We start from the raw sequence: 26,901 nt of genomic DNA, 5'->3' as shown, positions 1-26,901 counted from the left end.
AATTTAAAACTCAAATCCAATTAAAAGTTGCAATTGAAACATAGTCAAGTAATAAATTTATCACATGACTACAAATAATATTACTTGTAAATCTATCAATTGATGTGACAGGCATGGTGGCTCGTGTCTTCATGTCTGTAATCACAGCACTTAGGAAGCACTAGGTGGAATCATCACAAGTTTTAAGGCTAGTTTGTGATACAGAAGCAAAAATTTGCTTCCAAAGAAGGAAAGAAAGGAAATATTGAATTAAATATATTACACTTACTGAAGATTATTTGGTAACTTGAAAGATGGGGGAAATTTGAAAGGGGGGAAGCCCAGCATGTTCCTTGCTAAGCAAAAATTATTACCCAGCTGAAGTAGAATACTAATTAAATGTACCAATAAATATTATTTCTCAACATAAAATATACTGTTGCAGCCCCAGTGGCATTCCCATTAAAACAGGGAATAAACCAAGACTGTAAGACCCAGCATTATGTGACATTCCTAGTTAATGCACAGTGGAAAGGACATAAGCAAGAGTTATGGTTATTAGAAGGGGAAACAAGCCTGTCATTTGTAAATAAAAGGCCCATTTACAAAACAATTACACAAATCAGTAGCTCTCTGTATCAGAAGTAACCATCGGAACAATGCAACACTAAAACCTAGATAAAAGCAAAAATAGTTAAAATAGCCCCTTCCGGTATTGCATAGACTCTTCAGAAAGGAAATATTAGAACTTCGATGAGGGGATTAGGCTAGCCATTGAATACGCTGTAATGTCTGGAAAGCTGGAATGTATTAAGACTTCAATTATTTCCACATCAATTCTGTCAAATGCACATGGAGGCTGTTATTTGGAACATCAGAGTGTGATTATTAAAATCACAATGACAAAGAAATGAGGCTATTCAAGAAAAACACTGGAAAAATAAGATCAGTATTCAAAAATATGTAGGCGTAGGCAAGCTCAGTACATGACTCTAGGCATCTCTTATCTATTTTAAAGAAATATATGTTTTTAAAATGCTGGTCTTAGCATATGCCAAAGTAAACTCAAATGGGGGAGTAGGGAAATCAGTTATACAAAAGCTTTAAAATATTAAGATATTCTTCATAAATATTGTATATTGCTCTATGGAATTCATGTTTTGAATTACACAGCAAATTATAGGCACGTAAAATTCTTAACAGTTTAAAATCTTAGTTCATATCAATACAAGAAATGACTGAATAAAATGGGAAAGCCATTACATGAGTATGTGATCACATGCCATATAGCAATTTTATCTCCATGTGAAGGGGTACAGTACGCCTTTGCAATGGTAGCATTCCATAGAGATTAGAAAGAAACTCAGCTGAGTGTTGCACGTACCTCTCAAATCTGTAAAAACAAGCAGAAAACAAATTAAAAATCAACACAACGGCATAGATATTTTCATCTATACTTGAAATAAATTTATGATGTCATAGAATGATGTTTATACTGTTATTAACCGTTATTTCTTAAACGATTTCTACAGACATGAAGATAATGCCTAAATTGTTGTATGAGGAAAAGGGAATCTATATATTAGGACAATAGTATTACCGCATTGAAGTCAGTAAATATACTTTAAAGACTAAGTACAAAATGAACTAAAACAGCACTGGAACATGCTCACTCTTATCCTTTCTGTAAATTTTTTGTTTTGTTTTATTTTGTTTTGTCTTGACAAGGTCTTGTCATGCATGGCTCTGGCTGTGATGGAACTCTTTGTGTAGACTCACCTGGCCTAGAAATTACAAGCGCCCTCCTGCCTCTGCCTCCTGAGTGCTGAGACTAAAGGCATGTACCACAACACCCTCCTCATTTCTGTAAATTTCCAATAAAATGGATAGCCAAAAGAGTTCATGGAATGCTTATGAAGGAATAAATATTGTTTACATTTTGAGGAATTTATTGAACAGTGTTTTTAAACTGGGGCTCTCAGTCGGGGTGCAGAGGGACACAGTACCCACTACTCAAGATTGTAACTAGCACATGAAGAAAAAGAAGGAGGAGGAGAGGGAGATAGAAAACATGTCTGTGTTTCACGCAATCTTTGGAAAGAATAAAACTAGAAATAAATTTTAAAATCTAGCTTCAGTATACACGCAGAAACTTGATTTTAAATATATTTCTCATGTGATATTTTAAAAAGAGTTTGAATGTCTCTGTGCTGCACATTCGTATGTGCACATGTGTGTGTGAGCCACAGGTTGCTGTCAGGTGTCTTCCTCGCTGGTTCTCCACCTTGTCTTTACAGATAGGGCTTTTCACTGAACTTGCTTGTTCATTGCTTGACTAGACTAGCTGAACAGTGAGCACAGAAGATCTGCCTGTCTCTGTCCACATCCACCTTGAAGTAATCCATCTTAATCAAACGAACATTTCTGAAAGCGTATACTTTACATTTGTGACACATTCATATGCAATTCTCTCTCTCTCTCTCTCTCTCTCTCTCTCTCTCTCTCTCTCTCTCTCTCTCTCTCTCTCTCTCTCTCTGTCTCTCTCTTTCTCCTCCTCCACTCCCAACAAGCAAGGGGCTTAGACTTATAAAACTATGGAAAACACAATGCTTCGTAATGAAGGGTCTTTGCAGTCAATACGTGGCCCAACTTGTGTCATTTCCTTATTCAGCATCATCAGGGAGATGAGGCACTTGTGACTTCAGTGGAGAACAGGGTTACATGGCAAAATTATCAATGAAAGCAACATTGCAGTCTTTTTCTCGGGTTATTTTTAATAGAGTTTAACTATTTTCTAATTAAGAAATGTTTATTTTATTCTTCTGTATCTCCTAATCAGTACTGAAATATTTTAATGATGCCATGAGACAAATAATTTAATATATAATCTAAATCAAATAATCCCAATTCCACTGATGTAAACATGATAGCCATTCACAGCTGTGCACCTTTTCTTTTTTTTTTTTCTTTTTCTTTTCTTTTTTTTTATTAATTTATTCATATTACATCTCAGTTGTTAGCCCATCCCTTGTATCTTCCCATTCCTCCCTCCCTCCTGCTTCCCCCCCTCACTCACCTCCCCTATATCTGTGACTGAGAGGGACCTCCTCCCCCTGTATATGCTCATAGGGTATCGAGTCTCTTCTTGGTGACCTATTATCCTTCCTCTGAATGCCACCAGGTGTCCCCATCCAAGGTACATGGTCATCTATGGGGCACCAGAGTTTGTGTGAAAGTCAGATCTCCTCCTCCACTTAACGGTGGAGAATGTCCTGTTCATTGACTAGTCTGGGTAGGGGTTCAAAGTTTACTGCCTATATTTTCCTTGGCTGGTGCCATAGTTTGAGGAGAACCCCAGGGCCCAGACTTTCCTGTAGTTTTCCAGACCCTCTGGATCCTTCTATTTCCTCATTTTCCCAGGCTTCTAACACCTAAAGTCTCAATAGGATGTCCTCTCCTCTGACCCACTTGATGTCTACATGGCGAAAATTGCAATTAGACCCCTATTTGTCACCATGCACAAAACTCAAGTCCAAGGGGATTAAAGATCTCAACCTAAAACCAGAGACATTAATCCAGTTAGAGGAAAAAGTGGGGATGAGTCTGGAACACATAGGCACAGGAGACAACTTCCTGAACAGAACACCAACAGCCCAGGCCTTAACATCAACAATTAATAAATGGAACCTAATGAGGCTGAGAAGCTTCTGTAAGGCAGGTGACACTGTCAAGAGAATAAAGCAACAGCCTACAGACTGGGAAAAGATCTTCACCAACCCTTCATCTGACAAAGGTCTAATATCCAAAATATATAAAGAACTCAAGAAATTAAACACCACCAAACCAAATAACCCAATAGAGAAATGGGGCTTGGAACTAAACAGAGAATTCTCAACAGAGGAATATCAAATGGCTGAGAAACACTTAAAGAAATGCTCGACCTCCTTAGTCATCAGAGAAATGCAAATCAAAACAACATTGAGATTCCATCTTACACCCATCAGAATGGCTAAAATCAATAACTCAACTGACACCACATGCTGGCGAGGATGTGGAGAAAGAGGAACACTCTTTTATTGCTGGTGGGAATGCAAACTAGTACAACCACTTTGGAAATCTATCTGGTGCTATCTCAGAAAAATGGGAATAGGGCTTCCTCAAGACCCAGCTATTCCATTCCTTGGAATATACCCAGAAGATACACTACCACACAACAGGGACATATGCTCAACCATGTTCATAGCTGCCTTATTCATAATAGCCAGAACATGGAAACAGCCTAAGTGTCCCTCAGTAGAAGAATGGATAAAGAAACTCTGGTACATTTACACTATGGACTACTACTCAGCTATTAAAAACAAGGAATTTCTGAAATTTGTGGACAAATGGATTGAACTAGAAATTATCATAATGAGTGACTTCACCCAGAAGCAAAAAGAGTTAAATGGTATATACTCACTTATATTGAGACACTAGTCCAAGGGGTACATCCCCATGTGTACCCTTTCTGATTCCTTGGCCCTAATCTGGGATTAGTGGATCGCTGCATGTAACACTGACTTTGTTTCCGGGCATCAGGATTTGAAGCACATATCAATCTGCTTTCACTGGTTCACCTTTCCCTCAATGCCCCGAAAATTCACATGTGAGATCATTGTGCTGATATGATCAGTAGCCTTTAACCAGAATGGTTTTGGAAGGATTAACTTAATATGCCAGCTAAGCCTGAGTGTGCCCTCACTCCTGGCCTGTAGTGAAATTGAAAGGCTTCTAGTCCTCTGGAGGTGACACCCAGAAATAAGGACTCCAGCATGAGAAGTTGGCTTTGAAAATCTTTTTGCCCCTTGTGGAAGCCCTATTACTGAAAGATAGACTAACAAGTGGCAGGATTCGTTTAGCAGTTCTTTGGAGGATAAGAATAGGGCTTGGGGACTTAGCTCAGCTGTAGAGCTCTCGTCTAGCAAGCACAAGCCCTGGAATCTGTCCTGGGTTCAGTACTCAGCTCTCACTGCAGGACAGGAATAATGTAGCTTTCTGACACAGCAGGACTGGAAGAATGAAAACCCCTGGTGCTCTTTCGTTTGGCAAATATATATTAGAGTTACTAATAATAATTCAATAATAATATATAATAATTCAAGACTTGGACAAGACTGAGCTTTTAATGTATGATCTCTGTATACACCATAATACACTATAATACAATATATGAATGACATCTTCATAGATATCAAATATCATCCAAGTTCTCTGTTGAAATTCTCACTTAGAGAAACTGTCATGAATTCTGGAGAGAGCTAGCTGTACACATTGATATTGAATTATGATTTTGACCCACCCATGGCTATCATAAAGAGCTTTAGTTCAAATAAAATACCCAAGGCTTTGAAAAGGGATGAGGGAGAGAAAATGGAGAAAAGAAATAGAAATGAGGGCTAGAGGAGCTGAATATTATTGGAGTACACTAAGCACATGTGTGAGGCTGATGGTATTGAATAACATGGACATTTAAAATATGTCACATTCTTATTTATTAATATAAAAGTTCATAATTTTTCCCACAGTCTTGTCTGCCTGATAGTTTGCTGATAGATTCACTTGTCATTCTGTTTTTCCCCAAAAATGTGCATCATTTTGTTGAGCTAAGGAAATGTTTTGGAGATGAAAATTTTAAAACCACACGTAAGCCAATTAAGTACAACAAGGCCACCCCATAGTGAAAATGGCATATCATTAATTTAACTAAATATCATTTGAAAATTTGATGCTAATGATCGACATCTAAAATTTTATGATTTACTTTCCAAGCTTAAACATCTAAGATTTCAAAAGAATGATATTTCTCATAATTTACACCTCCATTCTACTCATTATGTGCTTTACCTTGCAAGAGTTTATATTGGGTAGAAAATCACCTTTACTTTCTCTAAATGCATGCATCCAATGGTATAGACCTCCATTACAAACGTAGTCTTATTTCTGAAACCATTTTTAAGTGAGATAAACAAGAAGTGTGATGGGATTTATGCTTGGTCTCTTGATTTGGTAGATGCTACAAGAATGGAAATACTGTTTTCTGGGCTGCCTTGCTAGTAGAGTTCTTTCACCATGGCTTGGAGGATCACTTAACTCAACACATCATTGATGTTGAGTGAAAAGGGGAAGTGGCTTGAGATGTAGACCTATAGCATCTTATCTAGGCAGTGCTAAGAGGAAAATAACTTGGAAACACAAACATCAGGAACAGCTGCTTAGGGTTCCTTAAACATTTGAAGAATATTTTCAAATCATGTAGTTTCTGTTTCCAAATAATAAAGTTTGGGTCCAATTGCAAGAGCAATTTTCATTTCCCTCTCAAGAGTCTATGATACTAATTCCCACAATATGATATCGAGTTTGTTCTATAAACTGTATTCAATATAAAGTGTACATTCTACATTAATGGAATTAATAGGATAAATTCTTAAATACTTTTATCAATTCTGTCTGCGGGAAGAAGTTCTCTTCTATTCATCGTTGTCTGCTTTCTTGTATGCCTACCACATAGCTGTTACTGAGATATTAAAAACAGCATTTTCTAAAGAATTATTATGTATCAGCCTTTTGCTTTGTATGGTTATTTCATGTCCCTTTATTTTATCGATGTGTGTGTAAGGTCAGAAAAGGAAAAACAACAAAATTCCAAACAGATGTGAGGAACAATACTGGGGTGTTTGTTGCATATGGCACTACTATATTCAATATTGTACTGCATATTTTTATATTTTTAAATCATTAGGAAAGTACATTGTGAATGTTTTGGACACAAAATGTATTTGAGGTAATAGATAAATTTGTTAGCTTTTTTACAGTTTTTATTAAATATTTTTTTACATGTACATTTATATTATTACACATATACACGATAAACTACCTACAGCAAGAAGAGCCATGACACAATCAGAAATTATATAAATGTTACATTCTTAGTATTTTGGATATTTATATTTGGCAGCCTTGAAGAAAACATATTTCCTATATTTGTGCATCTAAAATTATGAATTTAAATCAATGTCTATCATATCTCATCATTATCAACTTAAAACATCTATCTAGACCTAAGGAAATACAACTTGATTAATAAGATTAATTGTAAAACTAAACTATCTGGTCTTCAACCTCATTAGAGACTTGAAAAGGAATAACATTGATTACCTGAGTATACAGGGAGCGCAGGTTAGCAGCTTCCCAAATGAGAAGATGACAAAGACAGGTGTGCTGCCTGAAAAGTCACTCAGAATTCTCTATAATGTTGCAGCATTATTTTTAGCCTTGTGGCCCAATATATCTGTCAGACATATTTGTGAGGCAGAAACTATTGAGGACTTACCTTGTCTTGGCCGTTAGGCCATCAACTCTGCCTGCATCCAAGCTTGCCCCTTGTGAGGCAGAATTCTGTCAGTAGTAAAAATGAGGACATTTTGTCCAGTGACTTGTTTGCCACATTTGAAGCCATCTCCATAAAGAGGTTCTTTGATGCTCATCATCTTCTTTGAGGTAGGCTGGGTGTTGCCAGGAGTTAACCAAGTGCCTCAGTTGCTGTGCCACAGCAGAACAGGGCAGCTCCTAGGAAAGAAAGCTTCCAGTCCCAATTGCTCCAGCACTTCAAACTGTCCTACATAGGACTCTAATTAAACCTGAAATTTCTCAATATTTAGAAACCAGACCACAGATGCTATTCCTAGCTTGTTTAACCATTTCCCCAATATTATTTGGGTCTCTACAAAGGTATTATTCACCCCAAATCATCCAGAAGAAACCTTAAGAAACAACACCCCATTTTCCTTAAGGGGGATTGGGTAGGTTTTTGGCTGCCTTCTTGGCTTATAGATGTTCGTTTGTTAGCTAATTTAACTGAATAATTTCATATTGTGGTATCACTTTACTTCACATATGTGTGTGTATGTGTGTGTGATGTGTGTATGTGCACATGAATATGTGTGTGGCTAAATGCCTGCTTTACAACAAACATTTAAAATATCTTAGTTGTTCTAAGTAATATCTTGGTCATGGGCATGCAGGAAAACTGGCAACTGAAGAAAAACCTATTTCAGCTGTCACAATATAATAAAACCTTTTTTCAAAACTAAGGAAAATTTTAGTGTGGAGAAATGGTTCAATGGTTAAGAGTGCTTGCTGCTCTTGGGCAGGATCCAAGTTCTGTTCCCAGCATCTAAGTTAGGAAGCTCAGAATGGCTTTTAATTGCAACTCCAGCTCCAATTCCAAGGAGATTTGACACCTCTGACCTCCATAGGCACTTACAGCCAGGTATGCATGTACACACACACACACACACACACACACACACACACACACACACACACACACACACACACACAAATAAAATAAATCTTTAAATATAGAGACAGAAACATACCTAAGAACAAAGTTCTAATTCATGCACCTTATTTTTAATCATATTTCTTGAAAGCCTTGTAGGATAGACTTGAACACAGGTGGTTGTAATATAGATTCTTGCATGTTGTATCAAGGCAAGGAGGAGGATTTGCTGCTGGTGCTCTAGGGAGACAGGTGTCTTTCTGAACAGAGAGAGAAGGCTTGCATTTTGGATGACAAATTTGGTGTTCCAGACATCTGTATTGTGGAAGAAGGTAGCGATGACCACCAAAGACAAGTGGTTTCCTTCTGTTGGATGTGATGAGCAAGCATGAGGATGGGTTTCATTAGATGGACTGTACAAGTGGCATTGGTCCTGGTCCTGTGGGAAAGCAGGAGCATCTGAATGTCAGTATTGGAAGAAGAATGAAGGGAGATGCTGAGCTCCAGTCGACAGAGAATCTTGTTCAGTTCACTCGGTTATCTGGCATCACAGATTAGCACTGCTAATAAATCAAGACACTAAGACATGCATGGCTGGTGTCACTCTGTGTGAGTGATTTAAGGAGGAGGGGTTAAGAAACATCTCAAAGAGGACTGGCAAGCATTTACCAAAGTTTAAGAATGATACAAATTTCCATAGCACACATACAATTGTACTTACCTACTACTGTTGGATAGTTCTTAGATTAGTGAATTTAAAAAATATATCAGAAAAGAGAACTTCAGTTTTACTCAGTTTCCATGTAGATATATGTTTTGTGTATACATATGTAGCCTGTATGTGCAGGAACATGTGCACATGTTTGCATACATGAATGTAGAGGCCGGAGGCTCAGGTAGGATGTCTTCTTTAATCATCCTTTTGCTTTTTCAAACATGACCTAATAAATTCAGCTGAACTTGTCAGCCACCAAGCTTCAGGGATTGTTTTTAGTACCTGACTAATAGCTTTTAAGTGTTCACATAGCAAACCCAACAAGAAAACCAAATTCTAATTTGTCATAATACAATAGACCATAGTTTTAAAAGGCCAGCCTTGTCTACAGAGTGAGTCTAGGACATCCAGGGATATAGGAGAAACTCTGCCTCGAAAAACAAAGCAAAACAAAACAAAGAAAGCAAGCAGGAAAGAAAAAAAGAAAGAAGAAAAAAGGAACAAAATGTTCTTAAGAAAAATTCCATGGGCCAATCTAAGCTAATCTCTATTTACCTGGCACTGTTTTCCATAAGTGCCAGTCACCTAAACTTAGGTTCTCATGTTTGATCGGAAAGCCCTTAGCCCATTGAGGCACCTCCCTGGACCTCGTTGTGCCTATTTTTGAAGCAAATCTTACTTACTTTGCCATTCTCAGTCCTTTTTGCCTTCCATAAACTACAGAAAAATTACTAGGAAATGAATTGTGAATAAACAAGTGAGTTACTTAATTGACTTCACGAAGAACTTAATTTCACACAATATAACTCGAGGATTATTTAATATATCAAGGAAACTGGGTGTTCTAATTTTTCCCTGGTAAATTTAACAAATTAAGTGACTCGCTTTTCTAAGATCAGATGATATCCAGCGACCCAGTTGTAAGAGTTGGTACTACTTTATTTTAAGTTATAAGCTAGTGTATCCCAGTCATACTTTTAAGTTCGACTATATGAAAACAAACCATATTTTTCAATTATCTGTTCCACTTCATTACTATTGGTTAAGTGACTCCTCAAATTATTTTCAAGGGGAAAAAAAGGTATATTCACTTATCAAATGTATCAACACATTCTTTAATATTTAAACAGACTTGAGAGATTAAAAGAAGAGACATTAGTCATCTCACTAGCCCAGAAATAGATACCACATACCTTGGTGTCACTGAGCAACAGAGATAGCTGCAGCCATCTGGACATGCCCAGGATCAGGATGCCAAAGCTCATATGCACATTTATGCCGCCCTTAAGCTTGCTCAACACATGTGGTTAGTGTAGCACAGCCAGGCTCCAGTGGGTCAATCGTTCAGTGGGTCAGCCTGGAGGGAACCATACATATGGTCTGCCTTGTGGATAAGAAAGTTGTTTTCACATTCCATTTGAATTAAATTATGCTCTTTTGGGCACAGCTCCGTCTCTGGTGAGGACTCTTTTAAAAAAGCCATCCTGTCAACTCGTTACAAAACAAGTAAAAAACCAAAAGAAGGTTGCAAATTAAAACCATAAGCACAGTGAGAAATATTAAATAAGAGTTGGATGATATAGTCATCTTGTTAAGTAAATATATTCCTGTTAGATTAAGATATATCACCACATTATTAACTATAAATATATATTCAATTATTAAAATTAAGCAGAAGCATAAATATTCTTAATACCAATAGACTGTCAAAACTAATTTGAATTTCTACACAAAAACTATCATATGAGTCAGATATGGGAGATGGGAACAGTGTATGACTCTGACTAAAATGTAAAATAATCTCAATCAAATTTAGCCATTAAGTCATGAGTAAATGGGGCTGGTAGATGACATAGTGGGCAAGAACACTTGCTACACAAGCTTAAGAGGTGGAGTTCAAATCCCCCAAATTCTTGATAAAAGCTGGGTGTAGTCTCATGTGCATCTGTAAGCCGAGTGCTTTGGGAGGTTGGAGATAGAGCCTCCAGGGCCTTGATGGCCACTGACCAGGTTACAGGTCCAGTGAGAAACTTTATTTGAAGGGAATAAGGCACAGAGTAATAGAACAGGACACTAAATTCTCCTCTGGCCCCTGTGTGCCCCAGGCAGCCACAAGCACACATGGGCATATACTAAACATACAAAGCACAAGTACAAAGCACACATACACTCATTAATTCATACACACACACACACACACACACACACACACACACACACACACACTACATTGTTAGGAAAGTAAAAGTCGATGAACTGTTATACGAAAGATAAAAGTGGAAGGATACAAGGGTGGTCACAACGCTTATGAAACTTCTTCAGGACACGCTCTGGGTCAAAACTGCTAGATCATGAAGATGAATGTGATATAAACAATAAATAAAATAGACCAAAAGTACTCCAGTTGAAGGAAAGACTATAAACAAGATCTTACCAAGCTGGTGCTTGCCAAGTCAGACCTGTTTTGACACGACCTAATCATGCATAGCTGAACATTCCCCCGAAGCACACTTGGGCTCACTGGAGGGACTCCCATGGCTCAGAAAAGCTGTCATGCTCAAAGCTGCCATTTATTGTAGAGAAAGAAATGAACTGAAAGTAGGATTGGGGAAAGATTCATCAGACATAGCCCAGCTGACCTTGTGAGCGTAGGCACTAGCTCCCATCTGTCCTCTTTTAGCAGCAATGTGTTGTTGACCAAGGAGCTCAAACTGCTTTGAGGTCCAGGGTTCTCATTACAGATGAGAACAGGGATGGAACTTGCCTGCCATTGACCTTACTTTTATCTCAGGCTCCTGCTCTCCTCAAGTCAACCTATTCAAAATGGATCACTAACTCTAAGTTATGTCATCAGCATAGACTGTCCTACAGAGCCCAAGAGTTAAGATCATACTTCTATCAAGCAGGTTTTAAAGCAGTGGTTCTCAGAGTGTGAGTTGTGACCCCTTTGGGGGTAAAATGATCCTTTCACAGGGGTCACATATCATATATCCTTCATATTTACATTATGATTTGTAACAGTAGCAAGATTACAGTTATGAAGTAGCAACAAAAATAATTTTATTGTTGTAGGTCACCACAACATGAGGAACTGTATTAAAGGGTCACAGCATTAGGAAGGTGGAGATCCATTGGTTTTAAGATTTATCCCCTGGAAGCTGTTTGAAGGCTTCAAAACCTCTGAGTTTACATTAAGAATCTGTCAAATTAGGTTAAGGCTCAGGCCTATTGGGATGGAATTGGCCTGCTACTAACCTTATTTGTATCTCAGGCTCCAGCTCTCTGCAAGTCAACCTCTTCAGATTGGACCAGGAACCTACCCCGGTCTGGACAATCAGGAGTTTATGAGATAGGAATATATAAATATATGTACAAGAGGTATTTTTAAATGATGGCTACAAATAATTGTATATATTTACTTTAGTGATTAACTAGGAAAATGAGGGGGAAAGGCCAACATTATGTAATCGTGAGTTGTTTATTTATTTGTCTTAGGGTTGTCAGCATTGTGTAGGGTGTTCAGTCTCAGAAGAGTGATGCATTGCTGTATGTGATGATGGCCGTAGAACAGGGAATAAGTGATGTCATGAATAGCAAACTGTGTTTCTCCTGTATTCGGCTCATCACAAGAACATGGATGTGTGCTAAACTAGAAAATCTGAGGACTCTCTATTTACCAGTGTTTTCTTTTTGCTCTTCTCTTTACATGCTATGCCTCCTCTCTTCAAACACAACGGGGTTTTCTTTGAAGATGCTCCAGTGGATTCGATCGCCATCGGCAGGACTGGGTGGATAGTGGATGCCCGGAAGAGGTACAGGTGTGTGCTCTGTTATAAATAACTGTGACCAACTTTACGTAAATGGTGACATTACAATCTAATTTAGTTATTAAAGACAAAAACTTAAGATGCTGAAAGTGAATCCTTAATGCGAGCCAAACATTGGGGTTAGTTACTTTCATATACTATCTCAATTTATTTTTATCCATCCTCTGAAGGCAAGAAGAAGCATTGGAGGGATGTGTGGTTGGAGTGTGTATAGAAGCTCACAGCATGAGGCACTGGCTGGGGAACTGGAAAGCCAGGAATTTATCTTAGATGCACAAAAGGCAAATTTCATAAATATTTGCTCATTTTTGTCATTCAAGTAGTTATGTTCATTGTTTAATCTAAACTAGCAAAATAACGGTAGAAAGGGGGAAATTGCTGTGAACTGGTGTGCTATAATAATTGAAAACTAGTATAAAAGTATAGTAATGTGATTATTGATTTTATGTGAAAAAGCAATTTTAACCTAATTAAAGTTTTTCCTGACTCTTATTGCCAGTCATTTCAACACCACCTATATTTTATAATGTTCATTAGTTATTCCTTTTTCCTTATTAAATGTATCTGTAAGAATGTATGTGTACCATGCATGCTATGTTCACAGTGGCCAGAAGAGGGCATCAGGTCCCTCCGTCAGGAGATGGAGTAATGGAACATCCCTAATGTGGGTGCTGGGGTCCAGAGTTCAGCTATCTTCAAGAGTAGTACACACTCTTACCCACTGAGCAATCTCTCCAGAACCCTCCTTTGTTAAGTTGTAAAGCATAAATTTGAATGGCAACTAACAATGACACAAATTTTCTCATGTAGGGAGACGAGTTAAGCCACAGTGCTACCTAAGGAAACATTAGGAAGTTCATGGGTTAGTAGGACCTTTGTAAAAATATATGTGAGGTTAGAGGACTCATAAAAATCTTGAGAAATACAATTTGAGACCATCCTGAGGCTACGAATGGATCTCAGTGATATAACAGCTGCCTTGTTATGTCTGAGGCCCATAGTCAAATCCCAGCACAACAAAGTTAAATTTAAGGTAAATAAATAAAAAGGAACACTTCTGAAATTCAACATGGAATATGCTTGTAATCCTAGCAGGCATGAGGATTATTAGTTTAAGGCTAACCTGGGATACATGGTGAAACTGTGCCAAAAATCCAACTAACCAACCAGCATTGTTGAACTTTTAAATGCAGTATTACTGACACAGCTTTAATATGATTTTTGACACTAACTTAGAGAATTAGAGTGTTTTGCATAAATCATCTATCTCAATTATCTTACATAATTCCAAAAAAAACCACATTGATAAATCCATAATTGTGCTCTTACGTCCTTGTTTTTCCTTGCCTTAGTTAGGGTTTCTATTGCTGCAATGAAACACAAGGACCAAAAAGCCAATTGTGGAAGAAAAGCTTTGAAAATACAGGGCTTTCTATGCCTGTCCTTGCTCTGAATAATGACATGGAGACCTGTTATGTGTATTAAAAGCTTCAGGCACTATAGCGGGGCAGATACACAGCTATTCTACCCTCATAATACTGCCCTGGCCTACTTCCAAGCCATGTGGCTCATTAACTGCTATCTTAGTCTTGGTGTGGTACTTCCTTCATCCCTGTTCTACTGGTGACTCCCCTTCCCTCTGGTCCTGACCTGAGACCCTCTCACTGGGCTAGTAAGTTCTGCTTTATCTTGACCTGCCCATCTATTGGCTGCTCAGCTCTTTATTTAACCAATCAGAAGGTGAAGGAGAGCAATGTTTACAGCATACCAAAACAGGAGATGCTTCGTAATAGTGACACTGCTAAAGTCTGACTGCAAACAGATCTCTGGGTACAGAAATCAGCATTTGAATTACACAGTGCACAAAAGCATCATCCCACAAGGGTTTATTTGGCTTATACTTCTACATGACTGTTCATCATTAAAGGAAGTCAGGACAGGAATCCAAACATGGCAGGCACATGGAGGCAGGAGCTGATACAGAATCAATGGAGGGGTGCTGCTTGCTGGCTTGCTCTTACATGGCTTGCTCAGCCTGCTTTCTTATAGATCCTAGGACCACCTGCTGAAGGACAACACCACCAACAATAAACCAATCATTAATTTAAAAAAATGTCTTAGGCCTGATCTTATGGAGGCATTTTTCTCAATTGATGGAGTAATGGAACATGCCTAATGTGAGTGCTGGGGTCCAGACTTTCAGAAAACTCTAATTTGTGTGTCAAGTTGACCTAAGACTAGCCAGCACACTCATGTAATCACAGTTTTCTCAAAAGATACTTGAAATGAATATTCATAATTACATAAAGGCTCAGAATATGATCTAGATACTTTAGTTTCCTTGCTCCAGAGTAATCTTCCTGTAAATGAAACAAGGCAGAGAAAAGTCTCCAGAGTACATTGGTGGATAATTCACCATGCTCTGTGGACTGTGATGCCATTAAAGAAGGTTAGAAACTAATGCAGTCCATAATAATCCATGTTCCCTGTTTTCTGTAATTAAATTATCTGCATCACTAGTTTTGTGGTAAGCAATCCTTTCCTCACAGGTAAGTAAACAAGTTCATCAGCTCCCGTCCATTTTCCTTGCATATGAAGAGGGTTCAATATTCTCTCAGGTATAGGATATTGTGGTTAAAAAAATGAAGAAACCACGACTACAGGAACCAACACAGATAAGTGGAAAAACAACATTATTTTCCAGTGATGAATCGAGTCTGAGGAGTTGTATTCTTAATAAGGGAAAAGAGCTTAACAAAAGGAACAAACACACACACAAAATAAATTAATTAAAAAAAAAAAGGAACAAACACATTCTTGGTCGTTGATAGGTCTGGTGCTTAAATTTCACAGTGTAATCACAATACTCATTTTCATAGTGTACTTCAGAATTACAGTGGTCTTATTAAAATGTTACACATTTTCAAAAGAAATTTAAAAATACTTTCTTAATTCTTATTTCCATTAAACCAACTAGTTCTGTTACCACCACCACTACCACAATGGTCCCATAGTAGTACCCCTTTAGCTCTGGCTTGAGCTATCCCAACAGCTGTGACATTGGCCTCCTTGTTTCACAACCTACAGACAGAGTGATATTTTCCAACACTGTACATAGACATTGTACCTCTGAATAATACATCCACCATGTTGTGCATGGTATTCTACTTCACTGAACTAAGTGAGCAGTGCATATTGAATATATTTTAAAATGTGCATGGCCAGAGCACTTTAGTTTTATAGCCATGTGCTTTGTGTAAAATGATTTTTGATATCAGAGAGAGAAAGAGAATTTGTGTTTATGTGTTCATGTGTGTTTGGGTCTTTTAATCGCATGTGTATAAATTGCCTGTGGAAGCCAGAAGAAGGCATCAGATCCTCTGGAATTAGAGTTACAGATGGTTGTCAGCCACCATGTTGGTGCTGAGGATTGAATCTGGTTCCTCTAGAAACATAGGCAATATTCTTAATTACTGAGCCATCTCTTTAGTCCCCAGCGTCAGTAGTTTATAAACTTATACAAGAAGATCTTCATTCTAATGAATGGTATGTGGGCACTTTACTTTCTGAATTTCACTTTAGTTTCAGTAGTACACACAACTTGTTCATTGGTTTTGCTAACTCTCTCCGGACTCTTTTTCTTTGTGCTTCTTTCATTTCTTGTAATTGGAGGTATGCATTCATTAATCTTAATTTGTGGAAATTTCCAGTACCTGGATAGATAATGCTTTCTGCCAAAGAGGATTAGTGTATGGACTCTGTTGGTTTCAGTGTACCCCTGGCTCTGCCTCCACAGGAGGAAAATATTTGTTTTTCACTCCATCTAATACTGATGCGAGCTTGGTCTCCTTTCAGCAATACTGGTACTGGCATTTGTTCCTCCAAGCCAACTCGGCTTTTATATTTGTGTTTAATGTTGTTTAATGTACACTGCTCCTACTGTCTTTAGAGCCTATAGAATTTATTGGAGGGGGATGGAAAGATAATGAAAAGGTGTGTTTAGATATTTTCTTTATGTCTTACAAATGCTCATACCTCTTTAAAATTTATATAATATACACAGTCAATTTTTTTGTAAATGCAAAAGCAAAGCAAATCCAAGATTTTGCCTTAAACAAAAAGGTATTGAGTACTGCTCATTGAGAGCAATGGACAGCAAATTCCATCCCAGACTTCTTTATTTTTGAGATGTCTGAGACATCCACATGCATATGTCCCTTCAATACATGAATATTTGAGCTTGCCTTTCCAGAGGAGAAGGTCAACATGAGATGTATGTTTGTGAACACTCAACATCAAGATGTTAACTGAAATCCTGGGAATAGAGATGGAAGTGCAGGAGAAAGCACAGAAAAAGGAAGGTCAAGAAACTTAGCAAGAACCACCAACATAAAAAGCAGCATTGTACAAAAGGAGCAGGGGCTCTGTCAAAGAGGAGTCAGATGATAGGTGAATATGTGTCACAAAAAACAAGAAAGTAAGAGTGAGTATCTGTTCATTAATATGAGTTAGCCGTAGGTTACCATTGGGAGGTTTAGTAATGATAGAGCTGCATGAAAATACTGATAGGAGAAAGTCCAAGTTGGACTGGGTAACAGTAAGCCTGTAATTAAGTGGGGAACATGAGAGATTGAGATGCCCAAGCTACACCGAGTTCCTTGCAAGTCTGAAGATGACTGGATGGAAAAGTAGAACACTGCAATATCAAGATGTACTGTACAGCAGTGGGAGGACGGAGTGTAAGATTAGGCATGTCTGAATGTTAGCAGTATCAAGACGCCAGAGAATTACAAATGACTAATGTTGAAAAGCAAACATTTCATCGGAAGAACAAGTTCCCAGAACCGAGGAAGTGAGCTGAGTTGAATACAGCTCGAAAGAATTTCTACAGGGAGTAGTAGCTGTCTTCTGGAACAGAAGGAAGAGGAGATGTGTTCAGGTGGAAACAAGTATAATGATTTGTTTAAAAAAGCCCTGCTGATTGCCTCCTTCATCAAGGAAATGAAAGGCGAGCCAAGGGCAAATCAGAGAGAATCAGTATAGGATTGTTCAGTAGAATGAAGGAATTGGTTCCATGTCCTTTGAACATATGGTCATCCAAGTACAGAATCATTTCCAAGTACCATTGATATTCCAAATGAGAAAGCAGATTAATCTGTGAGTTTCCAATGAGGGTGACTGTTCTGTCCTACCTGCCTTTGGAATGGCAGATCTTTTGCTTTGTTCAGAATTGGGTGTTTTCCAAAAAGATACTTGAAGGTACTGAAAAGTTAGGTGGAGGAGGATATGAAGAAGGGTGACTGAAGCGGAGCAATTGTTATGCATTCAGTGGAGAAGAATTTCAGTGGAAAGATGCTCGAATGAAAGGGAATAAGATAAGTGAACTTGGAGAGCAGCTCTAGAAATTTCCATCTGAAGATGGGGAATAGTGGATGATAGCTAGGGACGAGTCAGAGCTAAAGTGGCCATTGGGTCCTTGGGGCAGAGGACACATGGTGACTTGAGTAGAGAATAAGCCTTCATATACCTGAGTATTGAAAAAAAAATGCTTCCCAGGGACCCTACATTCATTGGTCATATTCTTCCACTAAAGACAAGACAGTTACCTTCTGATATGTCATGAGCACTGCCTATGTTCAGAGCAGCCACCTATCTTCAGAGCAATGGAGTCACCCAAAACGCAAAGGGGTTGTTTGCAACATCAACGTCTAACTATAGACTTTGGAGTCCTTACTAGTGAACATTATGGGACTTATTTTTGTAGGTTATAAGGACTAAAAAAAAAAGCTGTGTTTCTTCCTGGTGTCTTCTGCATAGCCCTGCTGGGGAGAATTAGTCTGTGTTTAAATGAGGGCTTTATCTGTGTGGTTTTGGATATTTCATGAGAGAAAACCAAATTTCAAGTCTCCACTCAAGCTGGAGCAAGTTTTGAGGTCATAAAAAGAGCCAGGAGCAATTAGGCCATGTTTAAGATAGAGCAGTCTCCATTTGGGATGAAGAGCATATGTTTCTCTTCCATGCATACAAATAAATGCTACATCTTTCTACAGGCACAGGCTTTTCTTCTAACTTTATTGGTTTTTACCTTTTGCTATCACATCTTCTGTACATATATACATATAATAAATGAAAGCAAGATACAAAGCAAAATACAAAAACAATGATACAAAAGGTTAAGCAAGTGAAAATGATGACTCAAAATATCTAAAGAAATATTCCATGCCTTCCTCTCTCTCTTCTATCTTATAAACTTTGTAAAAAAGCAAAATATATAAATACTCTAGAGACAGTTTGAGAAGTTTTTGTGCTTTACAGTCCAATATCTTTGATATAACTTTTAGAAACACAAATGGTCCATCCAGTGTGCTGCATTTCACTTTTTTTTTTTTTTTTTTTTTTTTTTTTTTGTCTTCTACTAGTCAAAAGAGAAGATGTGTGAGAGAACAGAGCCAGCTGAGACTTTTCAAACTACCACGACCTCACACACAACCTCCATGCAATTCAGGGTCCTGACCACCACCAGGAGAGCCGTGACATCACAGCTGCCCACCAGCCTGCCTACAGAAGGTGCCCCCACGGTTGTTTGCTTACTTTTATAGGAAAGAAAAGATTACTGGGTAATTCCTCTTTACTGGAGGAAAAGAGTATTGTTTGGCCCATTAACTTTCTTGAGGGTTTTTCAGATTCAGAATTACATGATCGGAAAACATAGGCTGGTATTCCTTTCATCTGCTTGTCTTCTTATTAAGTCTTAGTGGTGATCCATATTTTAGCTTTTTGTTCTCCCTACAAAAGAAATGGAGGCAGGCTTCTTGTCATTTGACTAAGCTTAGTAGTCGTAAAACTACATTCTGATACAGAACTCCAAAGAAATATGCATATAAAATGACTATTGATGTGAACTTCTAAACAATAGAGAATTCTACTCACATGGTTTGATATACTGCTACTTTCTGAATGCAACCTATCACAGAGACCCTGGGAATAATACAAAAATGGCTCTTGAAAGGTCCTTCTTTTTCTGGAGAAGGCAAAGCTACTGAAGTGTTCTTTGCCGAGGTAACTTTGTGTGTGAAGGAAATATAACAGCCAATATTTCATAACTTTTTACCTTATGTGGTACTAGTACAAAATAGGGGTGAAATGATATTTTTCAGGGGAGCACATAGATTCATATCTTATCGTCATAAGTGTTGCTTTCTTTGGAGTAGAAACTTAAATTTGAAGCCTTAGGTTTTAATTGAAGTTTAAGTGGACATTATAAAGTAAGTGGAATAAAGATGGGTGGAGGGCAAATGTCAAGTGCACTGTATTTCTCTTAAAAGCAACGTATACTTAAATTCAATTTACTTTGGATTATTATTCTAAAGACTGTGAAAAATGCTTCAATTGAAAGTAAAATATAACCTTTGAAATGGAAAATATACCCTATGTTTATACATTCAGAATAAGACATTTCCATGAATTATTTTGGTCATCTTTTTTTGCAGATATAAATTTTTATGATAAATCTTTAAGTATTGATAAATCCTAACTGTTCCTGTCAATTTTTAGTATTTCTAGTCTTTATTTCAAGTAAATAAAGTTCTACACTAAGTTGTTTTAGAAAGTTAAAATTATATTTCAAGTTATAGTTTTTAATCATTCTCACAGAACTGAGTCTCAGATATGCTACTAATATCCTAGCCAAAACAACCTCTGAGAGAAATTTTATTGTTATATCATATACAGTTATATCTTGCTGCCATGCTAAGCTAGAAATTACTCTTAATAAATTATAAAAAGCAAGTATTACAGTTAAGCCAGTTAATTCAGTTACCCAGTGTGAGATTTATGCACCTTTAAAAATCTTTTTCTGTCACAATAACTTCCAATTTCTCTTTCAGATGACACGAAGATAGCACTGCATCTAAAAGACAGTGGAGGTAGGAGTGCATGCCTTTTCTTTTGTAAATGCTCACGGATAATAATTCATTGCATTCACTTTAATATGACAAAGGGGCATGTGGGATTCCTAACCCTAACAGAATAGAGTTAGATTTCATTCCCGTTGCTGTTTAGCATGTGAAGAATTTCTTAAATTGGGTTGAGAAATGAAACAAAATCCTAATCCTTTTGTTTGTGTACACAAGTGCATGATCTCAACCCCCAACTATGAGGTAGAACAATCACCCATGCAGTTTGCTGGGTTCTGTTGTTCTGGCCCTTCAGTCATTGTGTGTATAATATTCTGTGCAGCTGCAGGCACTTGCTTCAAAAGTGTTTTTTACTGAAATATATGGTTCCTTGTTTTGCACATACAATCAGAGTATGGAAATAGGTTATGCTAGGACATGCATGAATATGCAAAGGACAAAATTTACATATTCAAAGAACATTTTACCACTAAAAAAGTTTTTCTAAGAGAACTTAGAAATATCTCTACTGGTGTTTGAAATTTTGATGAAAGGCGTTTTTTAACTAAACAATTCCACGAACAATATAAATTACGTCTTTAAACTTTTTATTAAGTTGTATTATCTCATGGGTTATCCTGTGGATATGCTGAATTTAGTAAAACTTTTTTTCATAAGAAATTCTTTATTTGGTTCAAGAAGAGCTGCTTCTTCTTAATATGACACTGTGCTATGCATGGGTTACTTCTGTAGCCTCATATGATTTATTAGCTAAAATTCAGTCAGGAAGCAAAAGAAATACATATATATGATCATGAGTTGATGATCAGCCTCAGATAGTAAGGAGAACTTGTCACAAAAATAAGAGCAACAAAAATTGACAAAAAGTGTGTGGGGGAGCAAGAAAGAAGATAGATAGATAGATAGATACATACATACATACATACAATAGATAACAGATAGATAGATACATATATACATATATACAATAGATAACAGATAAATAGATAGATAATAGATTGATAGATGATAGAAAGATAGATAGATTGATATGAGAGATAGTTTATAGGTGATATAGTTGGGAGTGTTTCCCTTGCAGTTGTAGAAAATAGTTCCTAAATTACTTACTCTGTGTTAAATAACCAATGTTCTATGCATGTGTGAACATATCTAGTGTTTACATCAGCAAACATCATTATACCTGTTATCTTATTGCCTGTAGTGTTTCAATGCACTAATTTCTTAGAATGCATTGATTCAGTACATAAATACATTTATAGATGATCACTGTGAATTATTGTTGTAAAAATCTAAAATGATAGTGCTCAAAAGATGTTAGCAATTTTCAAACTCAAGATTTCGTCCGGAGAGAAATGTTGCTAAGTATCTTTTGATCCTAAATCCTAATATTGGGACACCCACTCTGAAGAATGTGGAGATATTCTATTCTGTAAAGTGGGGTATTTGTTCCCACTGTTTGCTGATTATTTCTCTAGTCCTTTTTCTATGTAAAGGAGGCATTCCCAAGAGGCTTCTGGAGTTTCTATTTCTGTTATATTTGTGATTTTAAAATATTTAACATGGGTAGAAGTTTCATGCTGGTTTTATTTTTCTTTCTTCTTTCATTTTTCTTTCCTTGCTTTTGTTTTTGTTTTGTTTTTCATTTTAACCTGCTTGGAAAAGTCTGGCCTTTGAACAGGAAAAAAACAAAACAAACAAATAAAAAAATCAAAGAATTCCTGTGATTTTTCATTAAATAAGCACAAGATTCTTTGATTGGAAGATTATTAAAGTTTCACCAGTGAAAAATGACTTACAGCCTTGTTTTACTTACCTATCCATTTAATTGTTTCTTCTGACTATTGACTGATGCAGGCCTGAGGCTTCCAATAGCAGGTGATTGTTAGACAGATAGTTTGCTTCAGTGAATATGTCCCAAAGAATCTTCAAAATAATTATGAAGATATTCCATCTTGTATTTCTCCAATATTATGGCTATAAAATTGGTTTAGAAGTAGCCTGTCACAGAACTGGTTTTTATAATACACATTGAATGTAGAGCTCTAAAATAGTACCAGTTATTCCCCAGTAACATAATTAGTTTTGCTTCAAGCATCAAAGAATCACACAGTTAAATATATTCATAAACTATGCATTAGAAATAGGCCAAGAAGAGACTTGATACCCTATGAGAATATATAGGGGGACATAATCCCCCTCAGGAACAGTCATAGGGGAGGGGAATAATGGGAAAATGGGGGGGGAGGAATGGGAGGATACAAGGGATGGGATAAACATTGAGATGTAACAAGAATAAAATAATAAAAAAAAATAATAATTAAAAAAAAAAAAAAAAAAAATAGAACCATTCTTGTGGAAGAAGTCATGCGCTTGTTGCAGACATTTTATTGTAACTTATGTCTTGAGCTTTATTGTGATAATTTTCATGAGAAAACTTTTTTTTCAAAGTTGTGCTGTGCTTAAATATGTCAGAAATAAACTGCTTGTGGTCAAAATCTGGAAAAAAAAAAAAAAAAAAAAAAAAAAAAAAAAAAAAAAAAGAAATAGACCATGATGGTAGGAGAAAGTTAAATAAACCCATGTAATAAAAATGTAGCATTTGAAGGCCACTGAACAATGAGTTGTTGGATTTTCAAATAGTATTTAGATCACTGATATAGCAAGGAGGCTCCAGAATGCCAACTTATCACAATAAGAGTGAGCATTGCCCACATCTAGGATTGTTTCAGCTTTTCTCCTGAAAACATTCAAGCATGGGTACCGTGGACTGGCTCAACTTGTGTCAAGCTGTGTCTCTTCTAAAGGATGCTTGGCTGCAGACAGCTTGACAGACTTCCTGAAACATGCCACAGGCCTTGGGTTTGTGCCCCAGCATTACAAATAAACAAAATTCATTTAGGAGTATGAGAGTTCAGTTTCCAGAACTCAACTCAGTAGGCTCAAAACTGCTTGCACAGCTATATCCTTGGAGTTCTGATATCTCTGGTCAAGCTAGGTACCCATACATTTCCATAATTAAAAATAATAATGTAAATATTTTAAAGTAGTACAGAAAGTTAGATTCTCTAAGTATGACTTGAGGCCCTGAATTCACTTTCCAATACCACAAAAACAGAAATAGATTGAAAACAAACAAACAAACAATTTATTAGAGTTCACATGGGGATACGTAGAGATGGGGACCTATGTGGGAGACTGCCTGTCAGTGATGGCTTCATAAATTGGCTTCTGCCTCACAGTATAAGTCTCTTACTTATGTTCAACCTGAACATAAGGAATGCTATCAATAAGCTATTTTACTTACACCTATTGCAGTATATTTGTTTTCTATAATAACTGATTATACTTATTAATGTTGGAAAACGAGATTACTTTTCCATATAATCTCACATCGGTTTCCATTTTTTTCTGTTCTGCTAAAAGCAGGATGCTTTGATACTCCCTTATAAACCAGAGGCATCACAATCAGTAGCATCTACTCTCCAAACCCAACATAAAGCCAATCTCCTGTGCTCAAATTTTAATTCACAGTTCTTTCAGCCTTCTTGGCTTCTTTAGAAATCTTGTTTAATTCACCTGCAAGAGAACCTACATTGCAGCATGTTGATTCCGCTAATTCAGGAATGAATGCCTCTAAATGACTGAGAAAAGCTAACAGAGAGAAGCCTTGATGCTCCTGTGGAAAGCCTGGTTAAACCCAAGGTCCACTGTGTACCGTTTGCTATTTTTGTGCTTAGTCCTAAGACGTTTTGTTAGAGCATTATTCTGACTTTCACAAAACTGCTTCTGAGGGTGAAGGGGTTTTTTTGTTTGTTTGTTTGTTTTTGTTTTGTTTTGTCTGTTGTGGCAGATCAAGCATCTACTGTTACATTTATCCTTCAGTCAATTTATTTTTTGTCTTTCATACATAAATCATCAAGGCAACATGACTTTCACTGTGCTTGTGTTGCTTTTTTGTGTTTTTCATCTGCTTCCTTTGTGTAGATCACAGTCTCAGAAGTAGAGGGAGACTGTTATTTCCTTTTGACAGGCTATTGAGTATCCATCATCTTCTGTTTGGAACACTGTAAAGCATCTTGACGTTTTGTTTTATTTCTGGCTTTGTTTGGCTAGTTTTCATGCTAGCCCTAACTCTGGGTAACAGTGAAAACTTCTTATACTTTGCATGTTCTGAAACTGCTCCAAGATTAAAGATATCTCTCCTCATCTATTTTAGAGTCACAGCTCTCATCTACTTCTTTATAATGAGCTCATGTGGTTGTTTGTTAATAATATTATTCTGGCTTACAAAAAATTTTATGCTGTGACTCCCTCCTGAAAAATTAATTAAACTTTAACCTCTGGCCTTAAGTCTCAGGGGTCAATATTCCCACTGCTTCCACAGGAGAGGGGTTTAATCAAAATGTTGTCAATAATATAGAACATCAGAAGCATTGGGCTAGGGAGAATTCAGAAACCTACACTGTTCCAAGTGAGCTCTGCATCCAACTTGTGAATCAGAATGTGATCTTTCAGCTCCTACTCCAGTGCCATTCTTGACTACTTATATCCATGTTCCCCACCATGATGCTAATGGATTCTAACCCTCTGGGACTGCCCATCCCCCAATTGATTCTTCTATAATTTGCGTTAGTCATGGGGAAGGGGGAAGGGGGAAGGGGAGAGGGGGGAAGGGAGAGGAGAGAGAGAGACAGAGACAGAGAGAGAGAGAGAGAGAGAGAGAGAGAGAGAGAGAGAGAGAGAGAGAGAGAGAGAGGAGGCAGAAAGCATTCTCCCGGCTGTAGAGTTAAGCAGTAAATTCTGTTCATCTGTGTTGGGCAAACAGTGCTTAGTTCTCATGTAATATAGCAATCCACCTAAAAGAATCATAACGCTTCAAAAACACTAATCTTTCATAATAGCTTGCTGTTCCATTAAGACCAATTTCTACTTTTGTTTTGTTCTTTGGTGTTCAAATAATACCATGCAAACATTTACATGTGCCTTGGCCAGTAAGGACAAGGGTTAATTGCTTAACGCTGACTCATAAATGTTGTAAGCTAAATGTGGCCAAATGCTATTATTTCCGTTACAACAATGAGTTGGCAACTTGCTTCATAAAGTTTAAGCAGAAGTATTTTTAATGAATGTTAACATTCATGTTCAGAAACCACTACAGAAGAAATAGTTTTTAAAATGTTAACCTGAAAATCTTGTAGACATTTAAATAGAAGTGTAAAAATGTATCTGTTGAACCCAAGGAAAGCAGAAGAGAAAGAGTGGTGGGACACAGACCAGGGAGATGCAACCAAACAGACAAACCAAAATAACAAAACGGCAAGCAAATTCCAAAATAGATGTCTTAATTTAAAACAGTAACCAGATGTTGCTTATCAGACTGACATATTCAAAAGCAAGATGCTCAGCTGGAGGTGAGACTAGATGTCTGACAGAATGCTTCCTCAGCATGTGTGAGGCCCTGGATTAAATAGGTGGCAACACAGAAAACATAAATTGGTTTACAGTGTAGGATTAATATGCTAGGAATAGAAAAGTTTATGAGTGTAAGAGCACCAAGGTGAAGTGATAGGGAATGTGGTCACCATTGAAACAACCAATAAATCCTAGAGTGACTCTACCTGTCAAAGCAAAGGTAAACACACTGAGATAAGCAGGAAAATATAAGAATAAAAGAGGAGGCAGTTCAGCAGAGAAACATTACAATTTTGAAAAGGTAGTTTAAAACAAATAGAGGGGAAAAGAACACTCTGAATCATACTGTCAACCAGTGTAGATGTGGATGATTTTTTTTTTTTTTTTTAGTTCTGTTTCTAACATGTAGAATACCAATAGATTTGTCTCAGTAGTTAAGAGCACTTGCTGAGCAATCATGAGGACCAGAGTTTGGATCAAAGTACCCATATGATGTCATACACTGCAGCAAAGGGCTGTAACTTCAGCTTTGAGGGATCGTATGCCCTCTACTGGCCTCTGGGTGTGGGCATGAGTGTCCACATGCACACACATACATGCATTTCTACTCATGTAGGCATATACACACAAATAAATTATAAAAAAAGAGTCAATTGCAGATCAATAAAAAGACGTTGCTGCTGACAAAGAGAGTAGATTTTAAATCTTCCCAAGAACTGTTGCGTGGATAGG

The 26,901-nt window shown here is 37.2% G+C and overlaps 1 protein-coding gene across 4 annotated transcripts in view; it reads left to right on the top strand.

The window, feature by feature from the left end:
- The window catches only part of Plxdc2 (plexin domain containing 2), a 413,705-nt gene that overhangs the window by 346,258 nt on the left and 40,546 nt on the right, over nt 1-26,901 (top strand). For 2 of the 4 annotated variants that reach the window (XM_051151283.1, XM_051151282.1), the window contains exons 11-13: nt 12,766-12,832; nt 19,261-19,408; nt 20,728-20,888. In XM_051151283.1, the coding sequence (XP_051007240.1) occupies nt 12,766-12,832; nt 19,261-19,408; nt 20,728-20,873 (361 nt within the window). In that variant the 3' untranslated portion in view covers nt 20,874-20,888. Of the gene's footprint in view, nt 1-12,765; nt 12,833-19,260; nt 19,409-20,727; nt 20,889-26,901 lie in introns of those variants that run through there. The other 2 variants (XM_051151285.1, XM_051151284.1) reach the window with 2 other exon arrangements.

Source organism: Acomys russatus, chromosome 9 (assembly GCF_903995435.1).
Source record: "Acomys russatus chromosome 9, mAcoRus1.1, whole genome shotgun sequence".
In the NCBI taxonomy this organism is placed as follows: Eukaryota; Metazoa; Chordata; class Mammalia; order Rodentia; family Muridae; genus Acomys; species Acomys russatus.
The sequence above is the reverse complement of the archived record's forward strand: the minus strand, read 5'-3'. Positions and strand labels throughout refer to the sequence as shown.